General features: G+C 42.2%; 2 protein-coding genes across 5 annotated transcripts in view; one reads left to right on the top strand and one right to left on the bottom strand.

Moving 5' to 3' along the window:
- LOC114355549 (long-chain-fatty-acid--CoA ligase 4-like) overlaps window positions 1-11,926 on the bottom strand; it is a 35,484-nt gene extending 23,558 nt beyond the window's left edge. The window contains exon 1 of one of the 4 annotated variants that reach the window (XM_028308457.1): window positions 11,817-11,926. Coding sequence is in view for 2 of the 4 variants with exons in the window: in XM_028308455.1 (XP_028164256.1) it covers window positions 994-998 (5 nt within the window). In the remaining 2 variants the exon portion in view is untranslated. Of the gene's footprint in view, window positions 1-993; window positions 1,122-5,374; window positions 5,557-11,816 lie in introns of those variants that run through there. The other 3 variants (XM_028308456.1, XM_028308455.1, XM_028308454.1) reach the window with 3 other exon arrangements.
- A 1,488-nt stretch (window positions 11,927-13,414) lies between these two features.
- LOC114355541 (uncharacterized) lies at window positions 13,415-25,782 on the top strand. Its single transcript, XM_028308439.1, has 18 exons — window positions 13,415-13,623; window positions 13,834-13,977; window positions 14,069-14,206; window positions 14,335-14,464; window positions 14,615-14,741; window positions 15,945-16,070; window positions 17,058-17,189; window positions 17,997-18,131; window positions 18,521-18,585; window positions 19,023-19,185; window positions 20,390-20,397; window positions 20,533-20,675; window positions 21,167-21,338; window positions 21,830-22,067; window positions 22,596-22,698; window positions 23,206-23,345; window positions 24,138-24,315; window positions 25,621-25,782. Exons 1-18 carry the CDS (start codon window positions 13,453-13,455, stop codon window positions 25,744-25,746), a joined length of 2,439 nt encoding a protein of 812 aa, XP_028164240.1. The 5' UTR covers window positions 13,415-13,452; the 3' UTR covers window positions 25,747-25,782.
- The last annotated feature ends 75 nt before the right edge of the window (window positions 25,783-25,857 follow it).

Below are 25,857 nucleotides of genomic sequence, written 5' to 3'. Positions count from 1 at the left end.
TTTTATGTACGACGTTTTTTAGTTTTATTAAAGCGTGTTATGGTTGCTAATAATTACCATGGCTTTTCAGCTATCGCGCAATGAGTAATACCCATGCGATAAGTCAACAAATGCGCCTAGTTTCGTTTTCCTGTACGTAATTTTCCAGTTAGTGGCACCGGCAGCCCTACCAGGAAGGGCAAAGTTCACAATCGGCGCGAACACTACATGTGCAATCTAGACGGTAGTATGTGAGACTGCGACGAGCTATCTCAGCTGTCTGCAATTTGCTGGAGTGCAGCCCTCAACTGTACTGGGTCACTCATACGAATTGAAGATACAGCTGTAGTTGGCAGTACGTGTTCAGTAGTCACTTTCTCATACTGCTTTTAGTAACATATTAATATTTTATATTCTTTGCTTAATTCGATTTTAATTCGTTTAATAGCAATAGCTTTTATATCTCTACATACAAAGACATAATTATAAATGATGAAGGTATAATTTGCTGTAAAACGTTCATTATTAATTCATAAAGGTAACTAACATTATTTACAAGAATAAAGTTCATCATTTGATAACATATTATTATAAATAACTGATAGATTACTAAGATATGAACTGAACAAATAACGTTGGATGACCGACTATTACAAATACAAAACAAACTAGGTCACCTTGAATTCTTTTTTGTATTTACAAAGTGGACCGTGTTTGTGTTCGGATGGATGTCTGATCATCGATGGTCTGAATTATAATTTTAAAAGTATTCAAACAAAGCGCGTTCGATCAAATAATGGGCTAATGGCCTACGCAACTTTCATTATAAAAAAATGAAGGGTGCAATTCCATCAAGTAAAGTGGCTCATATACGGAACAGAAATGTAATATTAATACGCTAGAAATATTCAAATAAAATTGTTCGTGGCATCGCAATTGTTATTAGTAAAATACACAAAAATCTCATAAATTATCCACCAATCAAGGAATCATTAATCTTCTTAAGACACTTACGCCATTTCCTGTAGCAGATTTTTTCCGAAGTATAATGTGAAAGTAGCAGATATTTTCCGAAAGCAACTGGTCAAAAGGACACTGTTAAAGGAACACGAGTCTGACAATGCGCGAGTCGGCGCGTGCGCATCGTGCGACTGAATCAAAATACACGTGATTCAATTAAAGCCTGCTGTAAAGGCGCGTAGGCACTATAGCAACTTTAGTGGAAGGCTAAATATAGCATGAGACCTCATGATTGTATAACCACACGATAGAGAAAATAAAACCAAATAAATTACACATCTATACTATCTACATATACTTCTATACTAATATTATAAATGCGAAAGTAACTCTGTCTGTCTTGCTTTCACGCCTAAACCACTGAACCGATTTTGATGAAATTTGGCATAGAGATAGTTTAAGTCCCGGGAAAGGACATAGGATAGTTTTTATCCCGGTTTTTGTAACAGGGACGCGCTCAATAAAGTTTTTCTGCGACAGACAAAATTACACGCGGGCGAAGCCGCGGGCGGAAAGCTAGTTTCAAATAATTTTACCGTCGCAGAAATTAAATTAAATTAGAAATAGCAGTAAACTGACAAGAAAATCAAATGGATTGACATTAAACAATTATTTTCTGATTCTGACTGACATTAATACGTATCTTGTATTTTTTTTTCTTAGCTACAAAATGTTAGGTGTCTGTCTACAGAATATCATTATCATTAATTAACTAATATCATTAATTAAATAAATACAATTTAGTGCAAGCAGGCCACCTATTGGTGGACTGACGATCTGGTGAAGGTTGCAGGAGGCACCTGGATGCTGACAGCGCAGGACCAGTCGCTGTGAAAATTCATAGGAGAGGCTTTTATCCAGCAGTGGACTACATTAAGTTGAAACAAACAAATAAAGAAAATGTACCTATGTATCTTAGTCCGCACACAAGATGCGCTGCTGATAATCTCAGCTGCACCTACTTGACTGATTGTTGTGAGGCCGTGAGTGACTTATAACTAAGCCGCCAAATGTAGAGCAAGCTTTATCAGCAGGAGCACAATGTGGGGCGAAGTCCACCGGACCAATTGCCGGCGACCCAATGCGGAGATGACGCCACGCGCGCGCCGCACCACAGACCACAACACGGACTTTGGAGTTGCGCACGCGATCCTTTAGCCACTTCTTTTGTCCGAAATAATGGACGCAACAAAAAAGACGCAACAAATCACGGAAAAAAAAGTTTATTTATAAAGGAAACCAGAATTTCCAATATGAAAAGAAGTTGTTGAAAGACGCATTAGGAAATTGAAACTTTTTCCTAATTCCCTACGTTTACCTTATCAAATGGGTTGGAGGAAGAGATCTGTACTAATATTGAAGCTGCCTGCTTCAGGCTTGGCAATTTAAAACTTTAGGTATCAATTGTCAATGTGATGCCGTGCTTTCAAGCAATTAATTCTTGGCGGGGAAATTCCAGATGTGGCAAAAAAATAGTACCAATATTATTATTCCGTAGATCGTACGTGAAACACAGGGAACGTTGTCTCGATATATCAACCGTAGGTTGTTGATAGTTTGTAAGACATTAAACGCTGGTGAGATTCTTTGTTGCCGCAACAAACAAGTGAGCGCTAACGCGATTTATGCTAAACCCATAGTGAACCGCATCGCAAGTTGTCAATAGTCCAGAATACTTTCATGAAATCTAAGATTCAGTCTCCTTGAACTTAACAAAATTGTACGTCTGCGACACAAGAAGTATTGTTTCAAAAAACACGACTTCCGTGTCAACGACCTAACACATGTGCACATGAGTCATTTCCTATACAAAGACATCCCAACTAAGCCATTGGCCAATGTAAATGCACTACCCACTTACGTCTCATATCTTTGTTTTAATTAGGTTTAGCCACAGTACATATAATAATTCCCTCGTAAATTAACTATTTCAGAGCAAGCGACACTATTTCAGATTCACATTAGATGAATATTGTAATATTTTACCTGTCCTATTACCCACATTCGATTTTCCGTTGAGGAATTAAAAAGAAATCCAACTTTATCATGCAAAATGAAGATTTTGTTGGCAAACAAACCGGCTCGTCCTTGCCCTATCAATTAGCCAAGGCCGGCCGAATCAAACGGTTCGTGAGCACATGCCATGCCCTTATTGAAACTACTTCACTTCCTTTCCGCCCAATAATGCACCCGCAGAATCATAAATCCAATATCCTCTTTTGTTATTGTTGGAACAAAACGTCATGTTTCACTTAGTTTAAAATAAAATCTTGATTATCTCTTTGACATGTTGTACAACTAAAGTTCGACACCACCAACAACAAGATAAACATGTATTTACAATTTGTTATTTGAACACCGGATGAACAATGGCATGTGTACAACATAATACGGCTTTGTTTTTATAGTTCGTTCGAAGTGATTCTTCAATATCAGAAGTAAATATTGCAAGGACTCGGCTTGGAAATTGATGATGCTGAGCTGCAAGATGTGGCGAATGATACGGGTGACTGGCAGTAGATGAACATAGCTGTCAGATAAATCGGTGGTGAATGACAGCTCATCAGCACCCAATTACAATGTGTTCCATTTACTATATATCCATCGAACTTTGGTCATCACGAGGACAATCGAAGGGGGTTATCGAGGGTCATCCGGGCAGTTGCTAGCTCCAGATAACCTTGTTATGTCGACGCCTGAGCGACTCCAAAGGTCGACTTAGATCCTTCTAAGAAAGAGGAAAACAAGCCTCATAGGGAAAATTAGTATTGATCAAAAAGCAAAAGGTGGCCGGAAATTGTTACTGTTGACTGTTTTGTTAAGAGGATGACGGCTCAAAAACTTTCTCGAAGCAGAATTTATTATTGTAAATAATAACCAAGATCTCTTGAGTCTTGTAAACTGGTGCAGGATAATGCAGCGAATAAATAAAAGGCTACAATTTCCGAAGAAAATATTGCTGGCTTATCAATTTGCTATGGCGTCGACCTGCTGGGATGCACTTGGAATAAGATGATGGGTTTATTATGAATTAATAGTGTGGGAGTATCGATGCCAATCAAACGCCGGCTTAACGACAGGTTAATGAGATAACCTTGTTTTGCCGACAGTGTCAGCTGAAAACAGATAACGATGACTATTTTCAACTGATAAAACTGAGACTAAACAACCATTAGTGATTAGAGAATCTTGAATATCATTAATCCAAATCATCAACACCAAATATGCTAGTAACACACAATATAAATGCCAATGAGCATTGTTCAATTGACGATAAGAATAACAATGCATTCGTTTGTGCTCTTTCAAAATTAATATCAAGGGTTATCAGCTGAAACGCGTAGGATATGACGTGCAGAACAAGGCACCGTCCAGGTTCAGAAGGCGATGTTTGCGCGTCGAGATGACCCCTGGCCCGTCCAGTGCCGGCAGATAACTTGTGATAGTGTTAATTAACACCGACATCACTTAGTCTTCTAGATAACACATTAAATAACTGCTGCCAAGCGGCGACATTCATTTAACCGTAGTCTATGTAAATAACAGGAAATTTTGCCTAACCTTCTTCATAACTAAACGCGAACATATTAAGTAGGTAGGTACGCTACGGTTGTCGTAGTCGTAAAAGTGCTCTTCAAAAGCCTACTTACAGTATTTTTATAAATAAACGATTTACATATTTGAGTTTCTAACGTTGGTCGGCTGTATTAGAAAATACTGTAAGTAGGCTTTTGAAGAGCACTTTTACCACATAAATGTGGTTAATGTAAATAAACATGATAAAATCAACTGAAACTTTTACTGAACTTTACATTAATTCACTAGGAACCACAGAAAGTTCAGTTAAGTAATACCTATACCTTATTTGCAAGATTCGCAAATTCTATTGGTATAGGAATTTGTAATTTCATGAAGACCTAAGTAAAATGAATGAACATCTAAATACTTAGGTGCATTAATTTAATTTGTTTAATCGATAATTCAATTAAAATTAAAGAACTTTTAATTTAATTTTGTGGGTAGTTGTTGAAATCGAAATAATGGAAATTAAATTCATGCTATTATAAATTAAAGCGCATGAATGAGTCATAACTTGTGGCATAGCTTTTCATTTCTGAAATTTTCATAACAATTGAACTGGAAATTATCTACGAATATATCTGTTTGCAACAGCATAGCATAACGTGATATCATTGCAAAGCAAAGATGTATAAAATGTAACTGCAAATGCGTGTCTGCAAGTTATTTTTTTATTTAGACAGTAAAAACGGCCGGGTTTCCAAGCAAATTACACTTGAATTCACGTCACTTGATAATTTACTTAACTGTCCGGCTGACAGCCTTACGTGGTCATGGGACCGGAACAGCAACTCACCGTGTAAAACAGGTAGGTAAATGTATAAGAAGGAACTTTGTAAAATATCACTAAAGACTATCACAGCCACTTTACAGTTGAAGTAGAAAAATATGTTTTATTTATGTCGCGATGGAACGCACGTGGCCGGCGTGAGACGTGGGCCTTGCGTGGCGCGCGTTCCGAAACTGCCGCCGGGGCTGCGCTGGCCGCGCGGTGACGTGCGAACGCCGGATTCAGATCGGAGGAACACGTTTGCGCTCCTGTGTGAGACCGTGTCTCCTTCCAGTCTAGGGTTACCACGTCACTGGGTCAGCGAAAATAAACCGTTAGCCAAGCATTTTTCCGCCGATTCTGGCCGACATAACTGTCAATTCTGAGGACAAGGGTCGACTGATGTTTACTAACAAATTAGTATGCCACAAAACAATCGCATTACACAAAATAAGTTCTGATTCATCGATGACTCTCTGAATCAATGAACAGCTATTTGCCCGATAGCTAAAAGTCATGCTATGGTTGCATTATTATACTTTCACATTGAAGTGATTGGTGAAACTGCGCTACGGAGTCTGCGGGTAATTGCTAATGTCGAGAGAGTAATATTATAAATGAAGTGCCGGTGTACAAAAAAAGCTTTACAGCATTATTATCATAAAATAAAATTCAGATAGATCTGTTCAAGCTTCAGTTCAGAGAAAATTCAGTTTTCTCAGGCAAAATCATCACGAGGACCTGTCGTATTACTGATTTCCTTAATCCGTCAAGTTCTGAGGAAGCAATAACTGTGAATAGATATTGGAGTTTCATACTTCAAATTCTCATTCATATTCAAGATAACGGTGTAGGCGTTTCGTCTCAGTAGGTACTTGTCAAATCTTTACCATCAAACTAACGTCACAACTAACGTTGCCTGCCACAGTCCCACTACTATTTGCCTCTTTATGGAAACACTCACGTGAATATCTCTGAGTTTAGCACATCTGTCACAGATTATACCAAGTAATGAGTTCAATTAGAGCAATTTGCAGTACAGAACCGTGATAGAATAATTCCTGTAAGACAATCGCAGCATCCTACTCCCAAAATAGACGGGTTCTGATCTCTAACAACTAGGTAATAAGAGATATATCCCGTCGGCAATCGCCCAGAGAGTCGACGTTATTTGTAGATGCCGTCAGACACCTACACTCAAAGACAATCGCAAACGTGAGCGAAATGACCGACGCTACGATCACCAAGATTTTACTGAGATTTTTGGATAATACTAAAATTGAAGCTAAAAGAAACAGATTTGGTTTAGATAACATTGAATATCTCTAGAAAGTCAGCACAAATAGCGGTTAATGAAACGTAGATCTATATCCTAACCCTGATGAAATATAACAAGAACGTGTCATCATAAAATGTAAGTAGACGTTGAAATAAACAGTGTGCTTCAACAGACAGCACTAGAATAATAAAAAGGCGGCATGAACTTGACTCTTTTAAAAAAGTTGGTACAACATAGCCAAATCAAAAAGGACTTGAGGCATTGCAGATTTGCAGGCTAAAAATATAATTGGATAGAAAAGTCTCACCAAGCGAGCTGGTCGCATCAAAACGGGCGGTAGTAGCGGAAGCGGAGTCCGCAGACGACTCCCAATGGGATAATAGCCGCGCTCATACGGGGTCCGAAGTCCGCCCGGGAATAAATCCTGATCTGTGCGACAATCTTGACATGCCACGAGGTGCGTGCGAGGTGCACGCGGTTCAACGATGGGGTCAGCTTTTCAATATTACATTATTATTATAATAAGCGCCAACGCTGGACAGGGACAAATTACAGCTTGGTGTTTACCTGACCAGATCTACAGGTTAAAAAGAGAGAACCTAATCCGTGCCACAAATGATAGACTGATTTGCAACAGTGTTATTTCAAACACCGGCAGCTTCGATCTTTGTAGTGGGATCGCCAATAAAATCCAACCAATGAAGATGAACAGGTCGCTACCCTACCACACCGCTACCAACCGGGCAACATGGAAAGCATTGGGGGAGGCCTATGTTCAGCAGTGGACGCCCTACCTATGGCTGAGATGATGATGATGATGAATGAAGATTGAGTTAGCTCTGGCCTCTGACTCAGAGCTAACTCAATCTTCATTAGTCCTCGGAGCCTCTGAGGCAGTCCGCTCCGATGCACTTTTGGGCTACTGTTGCCCTGAAATATTTGGGTTTATCAACTTACCCCATACGCCACTTTTAAAATTAACGTGTTTTTTTATGGATTAATCATTAAAAAAAATCATTATGGAAGGAATAAATAAGCGTTAGATCGGTAATCGACGCGAGTGGAAAAATTATCTATTTATTAGCCTGGCACCGTACTACCGTGACCTGGTTGCTCGCAGCTCGGAGCAAGGTCGCCGTGGATTGTGGTCTTTACATGGCGTTGTTGCTTATAGTTTATATTTATGTCAATAGGTGATTTTGTCAAACACCTTGCTTACTTAAAGGTGGCGTTAATTTCATTATTCAATTCTTCTAGGAGTTAGGAGACTTGAGCTTAGAAGTTTAGGCGAATTATCATAAATAAATAAATAGGTCTTTATATTTACCGAAAGCAGTTCAGATTAGTGACAACTCAATCGCAGAAAAAAAACGTTTTTGAATTGAAATTAAATAATCCAAATCCAATCCAATGATCCAAGACTTCCTAAATTTTTATGTTTTTTGTAATGATTAGGAACTCAACCAGAAAAATCATAGAAATAATAAACGAAAATCACTCGTACAGTCGTACACGACATTCGATGTCCAAAAATCACGCAAAGCATAAAAAAAAATAATATGTAACAAAGAATTTCAGGTGTTTACAAACGAGGCTTCCATCAGTCGGCTGTTAATTGTTCTATTGTTTGTCTATGTCTTTAGACTTGCGTCGTGGTCGCACTTATTAGAAAAATATTTTGTCTTTGGGCGAATAGTAGGTTACTGTTGTATTTTTAGTTCCCAATACTTTATAGTTCCAAAATACTGGACTGTCCTGTCGATGACATTGACAGTGGGACTCCACCGTCAATACCGAATCGCTGGTTCAGATTTTTGCCATGTTGCAAACCATATAGTTGAACGATAGTAGCGCCCCCCTGTCATTGAGTTTGGTGGGACAGTTCAGCGTGGGTCATCTATAACATGCAAATTAGGAATTTACCTATAGACATCACCACAGTTAACTAGCATTATTTAGGTAAATGACTCAGACGTTTAATTGAAAGTAAAACAAGTTCGTTATTTATTACTTTTATGTGTCAATTATACATGAATAGCACAATGACTAAACTAACTGAGAGTTGAACTTGGACTTCGACCACTTGTCATAATATTAATCATGTTATTTTGAGATGATATTATGACAACTTATTTATGTATTCACATAACAGTACATGGGGTGAAAAAAGACTCCAATTTATACAAGGTTCAGTGGTTTGCGTTTCTAACAACGAAGTCAGTGGTCGTAGATACGAATATAGAAGAAACGAAAGATTTATTTGACGGAGTTTTTGTGATTAAATACATGTACAGTCAACAACAGCGCATAAAACTATATGTATAATTTTGATCCAAAAAAAACACCTATTACAACTAAATACATAATTAAGATGCCAATGTTTCGTTTTCGTTTGATATGCTATAGTCGTAACTATACCGTAAGAACGTGTAGTTTTTTTGGTAAAAAGTTGAACAAATTAAAACTGCAGCTATTAATTAAGTAATATTTTTTCTGGCGAAGTGATAAAGTCGTACACTTCCAGACAAATTTATTCAAAAACAAGTTTTAAAAAATCGACAAAAAGACATGCGTGTGAATAATATTTAACAATCTTGTAAGATCTGTGTCAAGTCAACACCTGAAATACATGTAACATTGTCGACAGTTCGGTAAGCTATTGTGAAAATGACTAACCATACGATACGAACAAAGTAACTAGACGTAGCGTAGTCTGTATCAGTGTAAGTATGTACACTTTAGGGGAGTTAGAAGGCGGTTGTATCATGTACCGTTCGCTTCTTCCTCCCCTTGGTGGTGGCCAGCAGGCTGGAGACGCGGGGGCGCCTTCTCCTGCATTGCACAGGCTACCACCACCGTCAGACGGGATTGGCCTCGTGGTCCCGGCTAATCTTGTCGGCCCCCGATTAAGTGGGGGCGTGTTGGGTCCCGCCGTGTAGGGTGGGACATCCGCGGAAGGCGCCTTGGTCGTTTCTCTAGTACCCAAGGCGCCGACCACTATGCGGCAGAGGGAACACCCCAGGTTTTCAGTGGTTTCGAGCCCCTCATAACCTGCCGTCCCCCGGCGGTAGGTTATGATGATGATGATATGATGGTTATAGGCCATTTTCATAGGGAATAAAAAGTATGTACACTCTTATAGCTGTTAGGATGAATAAGATGTCTCTTATGCACTCGGGAATAATTAAGATATTTAAGATGACCAAAAAGTCGAACAAAACATCTACTTATGGTGGCGACTGTACGCCGCGAATAGGAAGTGTGCTAAAGCCGGCGGAGACAAGGCCGCGTACTTTGCACTTCCCGGCCCAATCAAGACCCCTCGCAGATCAAATACCACGTTACGCAAGCCCGAGCCACGACCCAATCTTAACTATTACACTAATGCCATTAATACGTTAATGTAAAGTTAAACTGACGTTGAATCAGCACAAAAACTGAATGATTGTAAAATACGGTAAACAATTTCAACTTTTTGAATGAAAACAAACAAACATTCCCTTACAATTCTAATGCCATCAGGAGCTACTTACTTATTGTAACTACAAGTGTTATAAAGTTATTGGCCAACCAAGAGTCAGTAAAATAAATCCTAATCATTTATAGAATAGAATACATAAAATATTGTTATCCTTAGTAAAAGTTGTTGATAAATAATAATTTTATAATTCTAATTAAATTATTTAATTTGAATTATAAAATTGTATTTGTAATCAACAATATTAACAATAGGTGTTAAGAAATATGTATAAAAAGGTTGTTGTGAAAAAGGCTCTGCCATGCCTCTTTATTTTTTGTCTTACAGAGAAGTAGTTAGAAAGAAGTAAGTAATGCCACAAAAGTCAATATGGTAATCCAGGTGTTCACTTTCCCTTCATATTCATCACTAGCAAATGAAATGTAAAACTACCCACTGCTGCTGCCCTCATTACCATATTATCATAGTCATAAATACCTACCTATTTTATTGTAATTACTAATTACACCCTGTGAACTATGTAAATATACAAATGACATCAACAGCTGGAGTTTCAATCCAACTAAGGGCAAATGTTCTGATTTATACTATGGGTTTTGCACAATAATTTGGTAGGGATTACTTAATTTAGGGTTATAATAATGGTGTTATTGAATTAATTTATCTAGTTAATTAACCTTAGGATGATAACAATAGCAATCAGCCTCAATAACCCACCACATAAGTAATTAGTTTTTTATTGCCAAAGTAAAGTAATAATGATTCTAAGGACCTTTAGTTTTATGAGGTATAGAAATGGGCTTGTATTAAACTTACTATAATTTCCCACATTTTGATACCTTCATTTTATATTTTAAAAGCTTAAAGAGCTGTTGTTTCAATTTATTTAGATTATATAGATATATAGATATTATAGATTATATAGATATTATACATGTCAGTTGATATCACTATTAAATTATTAATATTAGATAAATCCCTGCAGTCATTAACACATTGAACGCCGAGATGCTAGACACAATGGAAATTGTATTATTCGAGGCTCACCGGTGAGCCGCGTGGCGTCCAACGTGTTAAGATAGATGAGTGTAGTCCGCTCAGCTTATTTTTTAATATGGCATGAACAATAAAACATGAAGTAACGTAAAGTTTCTTCGCATTAGCTTTAAAAGAAATCTCCAAATAAAATATTTAAATATCAATGTTTTTAAAATTAAGAAACGAAGGTCAACATTGTTGATAAAACCAGACTAAAAACATCAATCAGGTGAGTCTTATCAGTAAAATAACAAAGAGAAATACATCATAATAAGGTTGTTCCTTTCAATCACATCAATTTCTACCAAATAGTTCACCTGATACATTTAGTGTTTAAGTTATAATTATACAAATCACTTTACATAACTAAAAATCATAAATTTCTGTTATAAAAATGCTTTTTTATGAACATGCGCGGCTATGTTTTGCCACTCACTGACAGACACGATTCTAATAAGATTCCGAGTAGTTTGATGAGTTAATTATCAATCGCTTACATAGCTCCAACGTTTTGTATCTTTATCATGAAATATCACGACATAATTCAATAAAATTAAAAAGAAGAATTACAAAAAGATTTCTTTTGGAGGTTATAGAAAGTGCCATACGAATTAGGACTTTTCATGATACATATTAAATAAGAATGGTATATAACTTTAGGTAATATTACTTACTGTCTATATTGGCGTCCACTGCGAATATCACACTTGTAAATTAACACAAAATTTTCAAATAAACTAGAGGTAAACACTAACTAAAGCCGTAACGTCACGCACAAACCCGAACTTTAACTTTAGTGTTGTTCTGATTTGTTTCCCTGTAAACTGACAGATGACAGCTGTGTTTGTGTAAATCGATTTGACAATCGACTCATTTTTTTACACCATACATTTTTGGTTCCTGGATAAATAATTAATTTATTTATTTATTTAATTATTTATAATTATTAATAGAATTTTATACGCGAATTTTTATGGATATATACATACGTTTATTTGGCAATTGAATCATTTTTTTACATCATAAACCTTATGTTGCTCGATAATTAAATCAATCTTTATTTTTCTTAATATGCTACACTTGCTTACCTTAGGGCGTTTTAAATTTTAGACGTTTCGTGCCGGACGTTTAAAAGCGTTAAAAGATTTTTAGAAAGCGCCCTTAATTACTACTACCTTATTAACTTTTCTGTAACATAAATAAATAAAGTAGGTCTAGGCTAGCTAAGTGTGGTCAGAAGAGTCTTAATTTTTTTTTAAACTGTGTATGATTTTATTTATGATTTATTTTAAGTTTATTATTACCATATTTCATATTTTTTTTATAAAAAAAAGTTGTAACGATTCGGATTTCGATTACCATTCGATTGTTATCAGACATCCCTAAACATGTTGAATGTGGCTCGGTGGAGTGGGGGAAGGCACCCGCTCAACCAATGGGATGGCGGCAACCCGTCTGAAAAGGTGGCGTGATCGCTACGTCACCATTGTGAAACAACTATAGCTATAGTGCTATAGACGTATTGATCAATACTTGAAAATATGAATGAAAATACTGTGGTATAGTTCCAAAATACTGGACTGTCCTGTCGATGACATTGACAGTGGGGCGCCACCGTCAATACCGGATCGCTGGTTCAGATTTTTGACATGTTGGAAACCATATAGTTGAACGATGGTAGCGCCCCCCTGTCATTGAGTTTGGCGGGACAGTTCAGCGTGGGTCATCTATACATTTCCAGTGCAGAGCTATTTTTAAAGCATACCTTTAAAATGATGAATCGTAAGTTTAAAAAATATTCTATAAATCTATTAGAGATTTTCGAGGTGAGCGCCATCTATTTTGTACCCATGCATGTTCTGTTTTTTATTTCAGGTAATTTGTTGTGGGAACTGTGGTGGGAACTTTTGGGTATTAATGGGGTAGGTTTTGTAGGTTCTGTTTTTCGATGAAAACACAAACGTGCGTCGTTTTAAAAGGATAACATTTTTTGTTAGGTAAATACAAATTACATTGCTCAGCTTGGGATAGATGGCGCTATCTAAAATAATCGTTGTTGATTGTATCGGAAATCGAAGATCATCCATATCTGTGAAGATCATCGGATTATTTCTTTTTCTTCTCTTTGTCTATTTTCATTAGATAGGGCTTTTTGCGGTTTATCATCTGTATCTACTGATTATGACAGTTTCAAATTTTATTTGTAAACATCATTCAGTTAATAACCTACATCCCAATAAAATATTTTTAAACAGTAACTACCTTCAAATTACCTTTAATTTCTAGCTTCACATCTACTTATCAAAATCAATGATGTTCAAGAACTACAAAGACATTTGCGACGTGGTTTCCTTGCTTGTGCACTGTCCTTCAGAGCGCTCGTTCCTGTTGACCAAAGAGGCAAGTGGCGAGTTCTGGCTGCCTTGCAGCAAGGCAGAAAAGAACTGCTGGAAGATGACCGCCCACAAAATAAATTTTGAGGTAGAATATTCATAGATATCAATTTATTTTAGAAATAATATCTTCTACCTACCTACATCTACAGTCCAGTATGATTCGTTCGATTCGCTTTGAATCATCACCATTTTTATAGGCCCCACGAGTTGTGTGACACAAATATTTTTTTTGAATTAGTTTAGTTATTACCCGACTGCGCCAAAAGAGGGTTATGTTTTAATAACGAATTTGTAGCTGTTCGGAATGGACGCAACGACTCATTGCCTGCCGCTCCGCGTGTACAAGATTTGGATGCCAAACCATCCGCAGCAGTGCATCTACCACGCCATTTTCAAAGTTGCAGTTAAGTCTGACACCAAGAAACGCACTAAGATAAAGGTACTTTAACGTATATTTTTTAAATCTTAATATTCTGGGTGCCTGCAAAAAGATTTTCATTTATGACACTTCCTGGTGACGGTTTTGGCAGGGGCTACGCAACCGTTTGCAATGGTTCAACACGGTGGAACTGGAGCGACAGCGGGCCCATTCAACGCTGAGGAGTCCAGAGGTGGCTGTTTTCGCGCAAATGGCCATGGGCGATCAACCTAAGGAGGCAGAAACAGTTGTTAGTGTTGCCTATTCTGTAGGTCTAGGTCCTACTAGTTATCTTTATTGGAAATATTTTTCTGAATTAGAACTGAATGAACATTTTTTTAAGCATTGTATGTAAGCATTATTTTTCTGGAAATATAGGAGATGGAAAGTGGCATGCTAATAGAGATTTGCGAGGAGAACGTGATCACTGGCATCGACGGCGCTGGGGCAGCCACAGGCTCTTCCCCCAACTGCCAGCTGTTGCAGGCCGCTAACTATACTAAAGAAGGTTTTCAGCTCGTAAATTATCTATTAGCTATATTTGTCTTTCTCTCGTAAACATTTCATCATCTCGTCTCTCAGTAGCACCAGTAGATACCCATCGGTTTAGTTTTTTGGTGCCGCCGGTATAGCAGTCTAATCCATATTTGTTTTGTAGACCAAATACGCATGTACCAAGAGTTTCTGGTGATGGTATACCCTGCCCTGTACATGAGCCCGTATGTCTTCACCCAGTTCATGCTGGACCTCGGATGGCAGCGAGCACAATGCCCTAGTCTCTTCAGGCAAGTTATATTTTCAGGATGGTATTTAAGGTGCTAATACTTAGGTCTACTTATAGCTAAATTAGTTTTATGTCGGGTACTAGTTTACTTCTACAACTCATACGAGTAATGTCTGTATTACACTTAGTAGTACTTTGGCTAAAACTTTCCACTTCTTAGGTAATTTCACAGACGTTAGTTTGCATTTCCGTCAATCGGACAGTTGAGCTTAAATTAGTGGTAAAATACTTTTGTATAAATGGAGATCCTGACCAGCCCCCTTAAGCAAGACAAGAGGCAAAACGTGATTGAAAGACGGTTGAAAGGTTGTTTTTTGTATGGAGTTACATTGCTCCGTAAACGATTCAATCAAAAAGTGCCACTGTCTGGACCCACCGGTATTGATGCCATCTCATCATCTCAGCCATAGGACGTCCACTGCTGAACATAGGCCTCCCCCAATGCTTTCCATGTTACCCGGTTGGTAGCGGTCGTCGGTCCACCTTGTGGGTGGACGTCCCACGCTGCATTTTCCGGTTCGCGGCCTCCACTCCAGAACCTTGCTGCCCCATCGGCCGCTAGTTCTGCCATCTGAATTCTATATATAAAATCTGTGTAGCAGGTCAAATCTTGCAAATTTTGCAAGCTGAAGCAAATGGCAATGCCAGATTTTGTATGGAAGGTGGCGTCTTTTTTTTTTCGCGCGGCCATCGACCAAACTTTGATTTTTGATTACAAAATAGTGTAATAAACCAAACTTACTATGACATGTATACCTCTAAACTCAGTCTGAACTGAGTTACGAGCGTTAGAAGTTTGATGATTTACAATACTAGATTTGCTTTTTGCGCGCAAGTTTTGTAAGAAATTGCAACAAAATATTGCGCTATTTTTTTATTGCGCTGATTCTGCTCCATACTGATGTCTGGAGCCTTTAATGGTTGGTACTGTTTGTTTACACATACAATGTCACTATTTTGTTGCAATTTCTTACAAAACTTACTCGCAAAAAGCAAATCTAGTATGTAAATCATCAAACTTCTAACGCTCGTAACTCAGTTCAGACTGAGTTTAGAGGTATACATGTCGTAGTAAGTTTGGTTTATTACACTATTTTGTAATCAAAAAAACAAGGTTTGGTCGATGGCAGCGCGAAAAAAAAAAGACGCCACTTTCCATACAAAACTGGCATTGCCATTTGGCCAAAGTGTTTGGGTTACGTAGGGCGGCAGACGTGACCGGGCGCGGGGGCCTGTCGTTCGTGGAGCTGGTGCTGTGGATGGCGGCGTTGGAGCCCGCCACGCAACACAGCGGCGTCCCCGCCGAGATCCGCTGCCGGTACATCTTCAGGCAAGTGCTTACCGTGTTAAGCCCACGGCTGATTTCCTCAATATCTATCTATCCTTGGTCATTTTGGTATACCTCTTAACTTCGAACTCCTCTTAATTCTTATATTTTTTTTTATTTATTTATTTAGGAAAACCAGGGTTTTACAGTGTGTAATAATAATAACATAAGATAGGCAACGAGTAAACCACTTATAGGTTCCCACAGGTAAAAACAATTTAAATAATTTAGTGAGCCTTTGCACCAGGGTTACTACATACTACGTACTACACTACTATAATATACTATGTATACCTAAATAAAAAGTATTGGAAAACATTGCCAAACAGAAAAACAATTTAGCTGTCCTTAAAAAAACGGTCGCCTAGCTTTCTCCTCGCCACAGCAACGCTAGTACAAAATATGTCGATGTTAGTCTCCTTGACAAATTCGTTCAAGTTCCTACTCGCCCGCCAGAGAAAACTATTTTGCCTGTAGTTATGAGTCTACCTAGGGGATGTATAGTGGATTATTATTGCGCAGAATTCTTTTTGGAGCATTAAATTGAATGTTAGCTAGGAGTTCAGAGCAGATATTTTTCTGATTAATTATGGTTGTTGATGGACTTTCCTTCGGGACAAACTTGGCGTTTAGGTACTGGTTGGGTTTATTTGGCGGTCAAAATGTAGATTCTCCTGCCTACATAGGAGTTGCAGCTTTGGGAAAGACAGGAGGAAATCATCCTGAATTGATAAATGCCTATTAGTTCCACGGGATTTAGGAAGCAAGTGTACTGATCTAATTTATCGTAATCAAAAGGCAAAATATTTAGAGCGCTCGAAGTTACCTACTATCACGAAGGACCTCACATATACCACAGGTCTTCGACAGCAACCGATACGAGAAATAACTTAGTAAAGTCTGCCTTTGATAAATCCTACCTGCCACATAAGCAAGCACAAGCTCATAATCAAATGGCAGACTATCATCAGGAAGGACCTCATACCACAGGTACTTCGACAGCAACCGCGACCTGAAGCTGGAGTACGTGGAGTTCAAGGAGCTGGTGGCCGCCGCCCGCGCCGCCCGCCAGCTGCCCGTCGACGCGCTCAGCGTGGCTCGCGATGCCGACGTCTGCCTGAGGTACTGCCCCAGGACTAAAGCCTGGTCTGTGAGCACGTAAAATTTTGTCCAATGACCCCAAGCTACCTATCCTTATCGCTCACGCGTAATTATTTGCTGTCGCGACTGTGCGACGGGCGCCCGTAGTGAGTGTGCGAGTGTGGATACTGGACATTGGTTATACAGGCTACAATAGCCCCAACAGTGTCGGTGTCGGACTGGCCGAATCGAGATCCGAGGAACACGGATTCGAACCAATTCATCAACAAATCAAATCAAATCAAATAAGTTTATTTGCAACGTATTTCAGCAAGCATATTTAGCTTACCACGAGGGTTATAGTTATCCGCTATCTTAATTAGCTTACCACGAGGGTTTTTGATCCAACCGGGAGGTTTATTGCCATGGTCATTACAATATTTTATTTTTTAAGTCATTTAGTTATTAAGTCACTAACATTCGCTCCTATTGGAGGTGCGCAATACAATTATATTTCTAATAAATGCAGAATTCAAGATGATAGAATATTATGAATCTTCATAGCAGGTCATAGTGAGACCCTGTCCGAACCATGTTCTTTCTAGTTATAACTTATACTTTACGGCGTCTCAAGTGGGGGACTGGGACATTTCAAAATTTAATATTATACTCCTAGTTGCCCCTTCAAAGGAGGCACCGGGGGCAACTGGGACATCAGTTACCCCCAGTGGGGGCGATGCCGAGGAGGGCGACTGGGAATATTAACCCGTTCGTCTGTGTTCGTTCCATGCCCATGTTCAAAATAATCTAGGTACATAGCTGACTCAATAAAGCCGCAAGTCTCCGCAGGCAGCTGGGCATCCAGCCGAACTCGCAGCTGCCGCTGGCGGAGTTCCTGCGCGGCGTGGGCGAGCTGCGCCTGCGCGGGACCAGCTCGCTGCTGCGTGCGCCCAAGAGCATCGCGGGCTACCTCGTCGACCTGCAGTACGTTGGGCCAGAGTAAATACTTACAAATGAGTAGGTCATCTTCATAGAAACGCACCGAGTGCGGTTTGTATGTGAGCGCGCCAATGAGGGCTATCGTTTTTATACTTAATAGTTGGCACCCCTGGCGATTGACAGGACCTTACTCTACAGTGGCGCCATCTTGATGAGTGCAATTGCGATTGTCCTCCTACCACTTTCGCGCTCACCAGTTGGTGCCACTGTCTTCGCTACTAGCAAGTGACAGGACCTTACTCTACAGTGGCGCTAACTGGTGAGCGCTAAAACGATAGCAAATCATGCGTTAACGGAGATCCGTTGAGATTGGAAGATGCAATAGGCCTGTACCTACTGATAGCCTTTATCATGATAATTAAAAATCATTGCAGGGAAAGAGATCGTGAACTCAGCATGCGAAATGCTCAATCCACTTCAAAAATACCGCCTCCGCAAAGTAAGTCAAACAATACACAGACAGTTTATTTACAGACAGTTTATTTATGTTTTATTTATTATAACTTTATTCATAAAAGAAAATCAAAAGTAGAATTTGTCTACGAGTAAAACGAGTAAAGGTTCAGCCAAACCAACGCGTGCAACCTGCGTGCGCGATTGCGATGGCGAATTTGTATGAATTTGTAGCGGGTGAGTTCACATCAACGCGTCCTGTCATTGGTCGCGGCGATCTATGCACACGCTGTGACCACCATCGCTTTCGCCGACGGGAGCTGCACGGGTAGGTTCGTCCGAAGCTTTAGGCCCGTTTTCACCATCAATCCCTAATTTTTAAGGGACCCCTATGTAAACAAAATTCCTGTTATTTGTTACCATAGGGTTCACATAAATGGTGAAAACGGGCATTAGAAGTTTAGATCAAATGGTCTTCTGAAGGCACGGCGTGCGCGTTAGCGGAGGGTTCGCACATGTCGGGCGCGGCGCGGGCGCCGAGCGCGGGCCGACGCGCGCGCGCCGACTACGCCGTGGCCGCCTACACCGTGCGCCTGCGCAAGCGCCCGCCCAACGAGCTTATCGAGCTCAACCAGTTTGATGGCGAGTCTTCCCATCTTCTTTCACTTTCATGGCCATCTTGGATAAAGCCCGGTCTGTGAGCACGTAGAATTTTGTCCAATGACCCCAAGCTACCCACCCTTATCGCTCGCGCGCGCGTAAATATATTGCTGTCGCGACAGTGCGACGGGCGCCCGCAGTGAGTGTGCGAGCGCGACAGCAACATTTACGCGCACACAATTACGCGCGTATTACAAGGATGGGTAGCTTGGGGTCATTGGACAAAATTCTACGTGCTCGCAGACCAGACTATAGCAATGCGGGAGGCCGAAACATATTAGTGTGTGATCACACCATCTCGATTACTTTCTCCTTCCTTCTTCGCTTCTTCCTTGCGTTGCACATGATAATGATGATGATCCATCCGACCAATTTTGACCATGGCGACCACAGCGACTCCCAGCTGTCTTGGCGGCGCTGGTGTGACCGAAGATGGCTTACGTAGCCGATCTTCGTGGCAAACCCCCTCGCACATTGAGGGCATCTGAGCACGCACGTACTTCGGTGTGCGATCTAGCATTTCGTCCAAAACATTAGTGCACAGATTTGCGCAACATTGTCTAAGCGACAATAGCCGAACGGTGAAGGTGTCGGACTAACTGACTTGTGTGTGACACGAGGAACGCAGGTTCGAACTCTACTACCGCTGGAATATTGTGGTGAACACAACACACAACCTCGAAAAAAAATCTAGGTACAGTCACAGCACAATCATCATTTTTGTTGCAAAATCGCACCTATTACAAATACATAAGGAGCCACAGTGTTTACCATGATGTGCAGTACATAGCTACACCGAGCTAGGAGGGTATAATGGGGTGTAATGGCGCAGTAGGCTACCAGTCTGGAAAATTGTCCAAGTCGGAGCGCTAGCCCGCACACCGAAGTATGGGCGACACACGGGTGGGGGAAGAAGAAAGGAACCGAGATGGTGTTCACACTATTACGTCTTGACCAATTTCAACCTCCTCTGTAGTCTAGTTGTAAGACCACCTGCTTCAGACGCAGAGGTCCCGGGTTCGATTCCTAGTAGGGGCAGATTTTCCTGTTCGGTTTGGTTAGTGGTAGGGCTAGTTCTAAGTCCCCCTGGCTAGCTACCACCATCTTACCTAAGTCTGTCGCCATAACAACAATGTTAACCATCGTTTCCGGCAGTTAGAGGTAAGATAGCCAGTTCCTCCGTAGTTGAGGTTTCCGGGTGAAGCTCGCTTCCACCTTCGGCCTGATCGTCACTTACCATCATCAGGTGAGATACAGGCCAAGAGCTTCCGCGTTGTAGGTAAAAAAATCCTGCATAGTGTACTTGTGCCATAACGTGCCAGCCGTCCCCCAGAGGAGGCGGTGAGCGCGTCGACGGCGCGGCTGCTGGCCGGCGCCGGGGCGCCGTCGCTGGACGTGCTGGGCCCCGCCTCGGCGCCGGCGGAGGCCCTGGCCGCCGTGCACTACTTCGCCTCCGCCATCGAGAAGAACTCGCACGTATGTGTTGCCAGTTCCTCTATTTTATTAGTATTTTACTTAGAACAGGTCTGCTTACATAGAAACTTTAAGTAACTTTCGAATGTTGTCATCCCTCACGCAAAGCGAGATGCCAGCATGATCGATCGCCGGTAGCAGATAGACCCGAAACTACGTATACAGCATTTCGGAGTAGGTAGTCCTGCTCCGAGGATTCCCAAGCTCGGCTGACTGAGGGCGGTTTCACACGACACATTGGCAGCGGCAATGCAGCTCTTTCCCTTAGATTTGATCCATACAAATCCGAGGGTGATAAATGCAGAGGCGCCACAGCGACGACGGTGCCGCTGCCGTCGTCGCGGTGTGTTAAACCACCCTGGAGTCTTCCAGCGACTTGGCCCACTTTTAGCTTGGTCCACGGGCCAAGTAGCCTTTAATCCAGTGACTTGCTTGGCCCATGGACCAAGCTAAATTGGGCCAAGTCGCTAGAAGATTGAGGCTGTATTGTACAGAGGCGCGGGTCGGGCGGAGGCTCGCCGCCCACGAAGGCGGCGTGGGCGTGGGCGGGCGCGGGCGAGGAGGCGGCGCTGGGCGCGCTGCTGCTGCGGCTGGCGGAGGCTGTGCGCCCGTTGTGCGCCGCCGAGCCGCGCCTGCTGCGACTCGCCTCGCCGGTCTACGCCGTCGGTTAGTCATCATCATCATCATTTCAGCCATAGGACGTCCACTGCTGAATATAGGCCTCCCCCAGATGTACCATGACATAGACCGCAGATTTGCCATGCAGATGTGCCAGTGAGTACTAATCTGTGCGACTGTTGTCACCCCCTCCCGTGATGCTTGGCACCCGGGGCGGACCGCCCCCGCCGCCCCCTCCTTACGCAGCTACTGACACTATAGTCTTGTAGTGGCGTATCGTAGATGTGGCCAATGGGCGTATTAGGACAATTTTTTCGAATTGGTAGCACAAAGTCCTGGGGCACCAGACCATTCTGGGGTTCGCACGGCCTCCGCTATATTAAGGCGTGTCAACACATGCCGCCGGGTTTGCCGCCGGCTTTCAAAATGCCTTGCCAGTAAAAGATGCACGGCCGCCGGGTTGGCTGCCGGCCGTGCCGCCCGGCATGTGTGGATACGCCATTATACGCGCATGGTTACGTCTCTGGTGGGGGGTACAGGCGACCTGCACGGCAACCTGGGCGCGCTGCTGGCGCTGGAAGCGGCGCTGTGGCCGGCGGGCACGGCGCTGGCGCCGGCGCGCGTGCTGTTCCTCGGCGACTACGTGGACCGCGGCGCGCACGGCGCCGAGCTCGTGGCCTACCTGCTGGCCGCCAAGCTGCAGCGGCCCGCCGCCGTGCTGCTGGTGCGCGGCAACCACGAGACGCGCGACATACAGAAGATGTTCACCTTTTACAAGTACTCTGCGCCACAATACGATTTAGTTTTGAGCCACAACAGACTAACCCGTATTCACAAACATTGCTATGAGGTCTCACCGTGCGCGTGGACGCACAGGGTGACACATGAACCAATTTCAGTAGAGGTCTATTCAACGCTGTGCGTTCGATTTTCTGCTTTACATAAGCAAGCATCGTTTGTAAATACGGGCGTATAACACCCCTTCAACTGCAATGGGACTATAAACCTTTCTAAACATCAAATTACCTATTTAGATGTCACTCGTAGTTAGATACTCTTTAAAATGCACATCACACACAAACGGTTTGGTTAATAAAAGATTTAGGCGGCTTTATCGCTAGGAAAAGATTGTTGCTGGACAACCCAATAAGAGATAAAAATGCTGATAATTTACGAGTATGATACCTAAATGTCCTAAAGAGACCTAGAATGTCTTTTTAATTATCCTAGCTGTGTGCTCTAATAAGCCGTGATATTTCCAATGTTGATGTTGATCACAAACACACGAGTCTCGGTTGTTGCCAGCGAGTGCATCAGCAAGTACGGCGAGACCGAAGGGCCCAAGATCTGGAACGCCATCAACCACGTGTTCGACGTGCTGCCGCTGGCGGCAGTCGTTGATGATAAGGTGGGTATTGTAATCACAAAATGTCTGGTTCAGTTTTGTCGTTGATTTGGGATTATTCCCACCGCTGCAACTCCTGTGTAGCCAGGATCAACAGCTTGACCAAGGCCAAGTTTGTCCCGGGGGAAAGTTTAACCGCAACGAAATTAATTTGCCGATAAATAATTGTTTAAGAGGAACCGGGATATTTCCAGTCACCTTCCTGGAGAGGAACATAGGCCTCCCCCAATGACTTCCACATCGCACGGTTGGTAGCGGCCTGTATGCAGCGCCTTCCTGTTACCTTTATCAGGTCGTCGGTCCACCTTGTGGGTGGACGTCACGCGCTGCGTTTTCCGGTACGCGGCCTCCATTCCAGAACCTTGCTGCCCCATCGACCGTCAGTTCTGCGTACTATGTGCCCTGCCCACTGCCACTTCAGCTTATCCGCGTCATTAAAAAGGGCATTTTGCGCTTTGCGCATATTTTTACGTCTTCGTCATCTCAGAAGAAACCCGTACGTGTGTACAGGTGTTCTGCTGCCACGGGGGCATCCCGCCGCCGTGGGTGTGTCCGCTGATCTCCGCCATCGACAAGGTGCCGGTGCCGCTGACGCGTCCCGCGGAGCAGAGCTCCATCGCGTGGGAACTGCTGTGGAACGACCCCGTCAAGTAAACTACATGCGTTTTATTTGTGGCCAGATTGGGCTGTCCTCCCTACTAAATCCGCCGAAGTCAAGTCAACCTACGTCTACAATGAAAAGTCGTAGTACTTATACAGTAGGCGCGCGAGTTCATGTCCATCGGGGCCTTACTTACTTACTTATTTACTTATAAGTTGCAAAAAATATGGAATAAGTAGATAAGGTTGACCTACTTAATTGGTAATCATTATCGATATGGACATTAGCATAATTAGTTAGGTAACAGACTCAGATCATAGAAGGGAATTCTATGATCTGAGGTAACAGCACTACCGCATTCCTCAGGATGGACATGAACTCGCGCGCCTACTGTAGGTACTTTTCCCAAAATCGCGCGGCTAAGAGTGCGTCAACAGCCACACTGCTCAAACCTGGTGCATAGCTTCTTTTTCAGAGTCGGGTAGATTCAAATTCTATACCCAAATAACAAAACTGGCAACAACAAATACACAAAGTGTTATACAATGAGTTTGTCCCAACTCTGGTGCTTGGAGCACGTCAAATAGTTCGTCACACCAAAAGTGACCAAAAAGTTGATAACATAATCATACGAGAGTGAATAGACACTTACAGGGCAGATATGTACCATCCTAGACTGCATCCCACTTAACATCAGGTGCGATTGCGGTCAAATACCTGCCTTGTTATGCATAAAAAAAAACCTTATCCCAATCGTAACAAAGAAGTATTGCGAACTTTTTGACTACTTTGGGTGTCAAGAACTATTCGACTGCTGTACAATCTCACCTGTGCTAAGCAGGCCGAACAAGATGACGGCGACGCTAGCGCTGGAGCTGGCCGCCAACGAGGGCTTCGCGGCAAACGCCAAGCGCGGCACCGGCCACGTGTTCGACCAGAGCGCGCTGGACCGCTTCCTGCTGGCCAACCAGCTGTCGCACGTGCTGCGCGCGCACGAGCTGCACCAGTCCGGGTTCATGGTGCGTACTCAGCTCTCAGGGGCTACTCCGAAAAACATCCGAAGTTTTTTTTTTATGTGACAGGAGGCAAACGAGCAGACGGTTAGAAGTTTCCAATGTTGCCATCCCTCTCATTCCTACCACTTGACACCACCAAAACGACACCATCGGTCATAATATAATCTTTAGTCCATATGACACCACCCTAGTGACATCACCATCTAAAGCTTGGTCCGTGAGCACGTAGAATTTTGTCCAATGATCCCAAGCTACCCATCCTTATCACTCGCGCGTAATTATGTTGCTCTCGCACACTCACTGCGGGCGCGCTTCGCACAGTCGCGACAGCAATATAATTACGCGCGAGCGATAAGGATGGGTAGCTTGGGGTCATTGGACAAAATTCTACGTGCTCACGGACCAGGCTTTACACATCATGTAGAAACGCGTTTTTGACAAACAGCTCCCAATTCATTAAGTTATCTAAGGTAAGTGCCCCCTACTTCGGTATATTAATGCCCGTTTTCACCATCAATCCCTAATTTTTAAGTGACCCCTATGAAAACAAAATTCTTGATGTGTTACCATGGGGGGCACTTAAAAATTAGGGATTGATGGTAAAAACGGGCAAAAGGCTCTTAGGACTTTAACATTTTAATTAAAAATAACCAAGCATGATATCATTATGAAAGCTTTTGTATCTTGAACTTTGGTCTTTTGACAGTAACTTTTTTTGTATGTAACAAATAGCCGGTGGTGTCGTTTTGGTGGTGGAATGATTGATCCCTCTCGCCCGAAGTGAGACAAGGTCAGACAGTCCCGAAACTACGTAAACAGCGTTTCGGAGTAACCCTGCAGGCCCGACCTCCGACCTCCACCAAAGCGGAGAATGTGTTTGAATAACTAATCATTTCCGAAGTCCCGAACTGAAGCTGAGCGGAAGTGATGTCGAAATAACGAAATCTGATTGGTTATTCGAACTGCACATTTTCTCTGCGCTTTGGTGGAAACCGGACCGTTTAGGCAGTTGCAGTTCGCGACCATACAACGGAAAATGTTATCATAGTTTATAACCTTTTCCGTGGTTCGCTGTAATTATTAGGTATTGTCATCATCATTTCCACTCACACAGTTTACTCGTTTATGTAGTGTATATTAGGCTAGTAGACTAAGTGCGACCTTACTCGTGTATATCTTCTCGAAATGTGTCGAAATCGTCCACCGACAACAGACACCTTAGAAAACTACTAGAATACTCCACAACCCTCAGCTGCTTCCATATTTCACGGACGGCAAGTTAGTTTGTAACCAGCTCACTGTGTCCAGTGCCAGCTGCGAGGCCGGCTGGTGTCGGTGTTCTCGTCCAACCGCTACTGCGGCGGCAGCAACGACGCCGGCGTGGCGCTGCTCGAGGACAACAAGCTGCGCCTCATCCGCGTCAACGTCGAGTGACGCCCTGTACAGGGTGTTAGGTAAATGGGTATATGAGCCGACACTAGCCCATGTTAACATGGGCATATAAATAGTATGGTGAAGTCAGAAATTCGATATCATTTTATTTTT

Source organism: Ostrinia furnacalis, unplaced genomic scaffold (assembly GCF_004193835.3).
Source record: "Ostrinia furnacalis isolate ACB-3 unplaced genomic scaffold, ASM419383v2 OfSCF2419, whole genome shotgun sequence".
NCBI lineage: Eukaryota > Metazoa > Arthropoda > Insecta > Lepidoptera > Crambidae > Ostrinia > Ostrinia furnacalis.
Note: the sequence above shows the minus strand (reverse complement) of the source record. Positions and strands in the feature narration are given on the sequence as shown.